General features: G+C 54.2%; 1 protein-coding gene across 1 annotated transcript in view; it reads right to left on the reverse strand.

The window, feature by feature from the left end:
- Positions 1-1,454, reverse strand: part of ZNF618 (zinc finger protein 618) — a 148,523-nt gene extending 147,069 nt beyond the window's left edge. Inside the window, exon 1 of the mRNA XM_066201539.1 lies at positions 1,203-1,454. Coding sequence (XP_066057636.1) covers positions 1,203-1,244 — 42 coding nt within the window. The 5' untranslated portion in view covers positions 1,245-1,454. The remainder of the gene's footprint in view (positions 1-1,202) is intronic.
- Between the last annotated feature and the right edge of the window lie 4,546 nt (positions 1,455-6,000).

Genomic DNA, 6,000 nt, shown 5'->3' on the forward strand with positions numbered 1-6,000 from the left:
TTCAAAATAAAACTGACATTCGACTCTTAATTTTGCTTGTCCTCGTGTTTTCTTGGACTGTGTTTAGAACCTCATTGTTTCACAGCAGTTTTGCGTGAAATCCAAAATCACAAAAAGAAAAAAAAAAAAAAAAATTTGGGTGTGTCCACAGCAAATTTTCTGGGTTCTTCGTTTTCCTGCAAAACTCCTCATTTCAAACAAAATAACTTCAAGCACTGCAGCAAAAAGGGAAAAAAAAAAATAAACCCTGAGTTTTGGCAGAGCTTGCTGCACAAGTTCAAAATTACAATGAAGCCCAATTCCTAATTGCTCCGGAACAGCAATTCTCCCACTTTCCCAAAGTAATCCCTCCCTGCAGCTCACCCGGGGGGGCCCAGCAAAAACTTGACTCACTTTCCTTTCCCAGCACTCTGCTGCTCCCAGGCTCCGTTTTTTCTCCAGAAAATGGGGGTGGAGGGGAGAAAAACCTGAATTCATTCAAATTCCTGTTTAATTTTCATTTCCACGAGCTGGGCTTTGGCTCCAAAGGGACACACACGAAATTTGCGGGGAGCTGCGGGAGCTGCCAGAGGAACCCAAACACGGGGGATGCCGCCCCAACTTTCTGGGAAAAAAAATTAGAAATAGCAGAACATTTCCTTTTTCTTTTTTTTTTTTTTTTTCAATTTTAATTTTTTTTTATTTATGAAATAGTCTCCTCTAGGTGGCGTCGTTTTAATGGAAAAAAAAAAAATGGGGGAGGAAAAAAAAATTAAAAAAAAAAAAAAAGAACGTTCCGGAGAAAAAATTAAGAGAAGGAGGGGGGGGAAGAAAAAAAAAAGGAGGAAAAAAAAAAAAGGAAAAAAAAGGAAAAGGAAAAGAAAAAAGAAAAAAGAAAAAGCCCCGGGAAGGGTTGCCGGGAGCGGAGCGCGGCGGGGCCGGGCCGGGGCGCGGGGCCGGGCCGGGCCGAGGGGCGGCTCGTCCCCGACATGGCTGCTGGGCTCCGCTTTGTTTTCCGCCCGCTCCGAGCGGCGGCGGGTCCGGCACGGCGGGGTCCGGGGAGCCGCCGCTGCCCCCGCGCACTGCGCCAAAGCGCCGCCGGGGCTCCGCGACGGGGCGGCTGCGGCTGCCGCCCTCCCTCCTTCCCTTCCCTTCCCTTCCGTTCCCTTCCTCCCCGCTCCCTCCGCCTCCCCCCGGGGACACGCCGCCCGGCCGCCGCGTACCTGCGCTGCCGCCGCCGGAGCGGAGCCGTCCGGCTGGTTCATGGGGCTGGGGCGGGAGCAGGCGAGCCCCGCGCCGCCGCGGCCTGCGATCCGCCCGCCGCGCACAAAGCCGGCGCCGCCGCCGCCGCTGCCTCCTTTCCGCCCTCCCAGGAGCGGCGAGTGGGGGCGATGCCCCCGCTGCGCGGGTGGGCGGCTCGCCGGGCTGCTGCAGCCCCCCTTCCCCCCGGGGCATGGGCCGGGGCGGCCGCCGCGGGCACGGGCGCTGCCGCTAGCGGCGCGGCGCGCAGGGCTGGGCGGGCGCCTCCCGCTGCCGAGCCCGCGCCGCCGCCATCACGAGCCGCTCTGGGGGCAGCTCCAGCCGCGGCGCGCTCGCAGCCGGCGGCGCCGGGAGAAAGGGGCTGAGTCTGGCCCGGCGCGGGAGCCCCGCCGCCCGCCCGGCCGGCCCCGCGCTGCCCTCCGCCCCCGCGCCGGGCACCGCGCGGCCCGGCCCGGCCCGGCCCGACCGCCGCCCGGCGGGCGCGGGGCCGCTCGGCGCCGTGGGGCCGCTCCGCGCCGCGGCGCCCCCCGGGGGGTGTCCCGCGGTGCGAGTGTGTGTGTTTGCGGCGTGGGGTGCGGACCCCGGCCCGCCCCGCACCCCGCGGAGCCGGCGCAGCGCGGGGAGAGGCCCCCGGGGCAGCGCCGTGACCCCGGCCCGGGCAGGGGCCGAGAGCCCGGCGGGTGGGAGCTGCGGGGAGAGCCCGGGTCCCGCACGGCTTCCCCAGGCCTCCTACACCTCCTGCACCTCACCGAGCACCAGGGGAAGGGTCCAGGGATGAAGCGGGACCCGAGGCGACACGGGCTGAGAGGGGACAGATGGCCCGCCAGAAGGGACACGAGGGAACGGCTGGAGCTGTGTCAGGAGAGACTCAGGCTGGAGATGAGGGAAAGGTTCTTCCCCCAGAGGGTGCTGGGCACGGCCCAGGCTCCCCAGGGAGTGGGCACGGCCCCGAGGCTGCCAGAGCTCCAGGAGCCTTTGGACAGCGCTGCCAGGGATGCCCAGGCTGGGATTGTTGGGAGGTCTGTGCAGGACTAGGAATTGGACTCGATGATCCTTGTTGGTTTCTTCCATCTCAGGATGGTCTGTGATTCCATGACTCTCCGAATGTCTTGGACATCGCCCCTGCTTCCTCTCCCCCAACTCTTTCTTTCCCCCCACAGCACACCCAGGGCTGAAATCGCCCCGTGCCCTTTCAGCCTCGAAGCTCCCAGCTCTTGGTCCCACCATGTTTGAGAGCTGTTTTGCCACAGCACAAAACAGGAGAAAGCCTTTCTCTACCCTCACACAAAACTCATCCTGACACCCTGTCCCTCCACAAAGAGCTTTTCCTCACCAGGTGCTCACAATGCTCATTGCTGCTCGGCAAACTTCATTAATTTCCTCAGCAAACTTTGTTAATTTCGTCAGCAAACTTTGTTAATTTCCTCCAAAAAGAAGGGGGTAAAAATTAGTGCTTTTCTTCTCCCGGAAAGCACACAGCATTAACTATAAACATAATTGCATCTCATGCATACCTGGTGTTTTCTCCCTTGTGAAGCAGTGCCAAAAATAGTATTAATAGTATTAATAAAATAATCTGAACTTGTGAATTTGCCTGCCCCAACCCATGAAACCCTCTTTCCCAAGAGCTCTGCAAAACCAAGGATTTGTGGAGAGCCAAATGCTGATTTTGCTCTTGTTGCCCAGCCTAAGGATAACTTCAAAGATATTGCAAAACATAGATTTATTTTTCTTAATATCTTCTATGCAGATTTCATTCCAAATCGCTGTACGGTCAGATAATGTAATTATGGAGCTAAATAAAAACAAAGGGGCAGGGGAATTGGTGGGGACATTGGGCAAGGGAAGATGTTTTCCCAAGGAGCTTAGAAGGGATGTGGGAAGTCAAGAAGCAGAAACCATTCACGAAGTTTTCAGCCCGTGTTTGCAGGAAGCACAACCAGAAGGAATCCCCCGTGGAGCAGACTGAAGCAAAATTCAGTGTTTAACAAACAATGTTTGAGGAGGGTTTTGGGGAAAATGCCACTTTGATATGGAGTTTGCAGGATGAGGAGGAGCATGATGATCCCCTCAACATCCCTTTGTCTTTGGAAACCTGCTCACTGACCTCCAAAAGCCAAAGCCTGGAGGTAAAAGATGCTCATCTCACTGTCTCCCGTGATGTCTGAGGGCACATTTCAAGCCATCCCTGGGTGCTTTGAAGCATCTTCAGCACTGGAGAACCCCTCACAGCTCATGGTGACTTGGCCAACCATTTGTCACCTTCTCACTTCAAGCCTGGCCTCTGTTTTGCTTCCATTTGATCCATTTGTAACATGGAAAAACCTCCTGCCTCCCATGTCCACGAACCATGTAGATAAGTTAGACCTTCTTTTGGGGACCCTCTTCCCTCTGGAAGGACAATGTTTGAGCTCTCTAAGCTTCCTCAGCCCAAACTTCCCAGATCTTCTGTTCAAGGAGACAGAATAGATGCAGAAAAGGAGTAGCAACTGTGAAACTCAGAGAGCCCAACCAGATCTTCTCTGTCATGTGTGTTTTTGCAATGGCTTTGCAGTCTCCTTTGGCTGCCCAGCAAACACAGACATCGCTCTGTGTGGGGAGGTTGGGGGTCCACAGGGGAGAGTTCCCAGTTCTGGGTCAGATCTCAGAGTTCGAAGCCTCCCTCCTGAGGGATTTGGCTGCTGGTTGGTCTTGGCTTTGTGAAACCAGCCCTTAAAACCTGCCTGTGTTCCTGCTGCCAATTTTGTGCTGTTTACACACAACAAACACCATCATTGGTGAGCCCTCCTGCCTGAGACAGCCCTTTCTCCTCCAATGGGGTGAGGTCTAATGCAGGAATTCTACAAGACAAGACATCCATGATTGGGAAATTTCTATGGATTAGCTCCAAGAAATTCCAAGCATGTTTTATTCCTGGCAGAGTGAGATACCCATCAGGTCGCTCAGGCTGAAGTCCCTTCTGATGAGGTGACCTATTTGGGACAAATGTTTTAGCCGTGCCAGTCTTGCCACCCCGATAGCATCCAATGGGCTCTCCTGTCCTGAATACCAAATTTTGGCTTTGTCTCTCAAAACTTCCTCATGATCAGTGACCAAAGCCTGAAAACCCACATCCTTTTTTTGAAGTGCCCTCAGACCCTCCCTGGGTAACAACTACTGACAAGCCCATTGCAGCCAGGAGCTCTCCACATCACATTTCAGAACACGCTTTCCAATAAAGGTCAATCACTTTTCTCTTCTTATTTCAGTTTCTGGTGTCTGCAGGCAGAGAGTGGTCCTCACACCTCTGTGGGATTCCCAGCCTGAAAAGATTGAATTCCTCCTGGGACATCATCTGCACGGCACTGGGCTTGCCAGAGGTAACTCAGTGACTTCTCCCTCTTTTCCTACCCTTAAGATGAAGCAGCAGCAATGCTTTCACCTTCCCAGGGAAGCTCTGTAATCATCTCAGACTGGGAATGCCATGCTGGTAGGAACCAGGAGCAGGTTCCTGGTAGGACACCCACCTCCCATGAGCTGGTAACGGTGTCCTGGCTGCAGTAATCCTAAGTGATAATATGATTAAAGATCGTGACGATGCACATACATGCAAAGGCTGGTTCTGCTGGCTTGATAATCTTTTACTGTGCTGTTTTCTTGTGTATTCACCGTAGGCTGTTTTTAAGGCAGGCAGCACTAGCTGTTGCTACTCTGTGTGAGTGTCAAAGCCTACACGACATCCATCACGAGCCCATGGAGTGTCCTGGGGTTTGCTTGCTGCAGCGTGGACTTCTGCTCCAGCTCTGGGGTCAGGGGTGTTGGTAGCAGGGACAGGCTGTTGGGCAAACGAGTCAGGGGGAGATGATACTTAGCCCCTGGAAGGGTGTTACAGTTCACAGCTAACTCCATTTTGGAAAAGTGGGGAGGTTTAGGTTGGATATCAGGGAAAGGTTCTTCCTCCAGCACTGCCCAGGCTCCCCAGGGAATGGGCACAGCCCCGAGGCTGCCAGAGCTCCAGGAGCCTTTGGACAGCGCTGCCAGGGATGCCCAGGGTGGGATTGTTGGGGGGTCTGTGCAGGGACAGGAGTTGGACTCGATCCTTGATCCCTTCCGTCTCAGGAGATTCTGTGATGATCTGAAAGCTCACCTGAGGATGAAGATAAAACACAGTGGAGGTGAAGCCCAGCGAGGCTATGAGGATTCTGCATAGGACACTTGTGCTGATTCCACCAGGGAGCCTCTTTATGGGATATGTGCTCAATAGTCTGGAGGAGGAAATTATTGATAGCGGTCTGCTTAAGTAAATCTAGAGCTCACAATCCCTTTAATCCCATCACAGCATTCACTCATCTGGACCCAAGGTTATCCCTGAGGGATGTGGGGTTCCCTCTGTTCCAGTGCCCACTCTGAAGTTTGGATTCTGTGCCCAAAACGCTGAGGTTGAGCGGCGTGCCAGGGCAAAACGCTGAACACTCCTAATCACTGCCATCAATAAGGAGGAGTCGGCAAACCACAGTGAGGAAATGGCCAAAGGACTATTTATAATCACTGCTATCTGCAAAGATATTTGTGAGACCGGCAGAAAAAAATAAATCCCCACTTCACTCTTCCTGACCCCAGCACCGTCTGTTTGCTTCGCTCTGAGGCATTAAAGCTCATCAGAAATGTTTGCCAATGGTTATACAGAAAGGAAGTGTTGGATTGTATTTGTTCTTGTCAGCACTGAGCTGCTCCTTCCTCTTCCAGCTGTGGTCGCTTTTGTCCCGTCCTTTGCTGGGACTG

The sequence above is a fragment of the Chamaea fasciata genome, unplaced genomic scaffold, assembly GCF_029207755.1.
Source record: "Chamaea fasciata isolate MVZ Bird 193981 ecotype frontalis unplaced genomic scaffold, bChaFas1.0.hap1 SCAF_20, whole genome shotgun sequence".
NCBI lineage: Eukaryota > Metazoa > Chordata > Aves > Passeriformes > Sylviidae > Chamaea > Chamaea fasciata.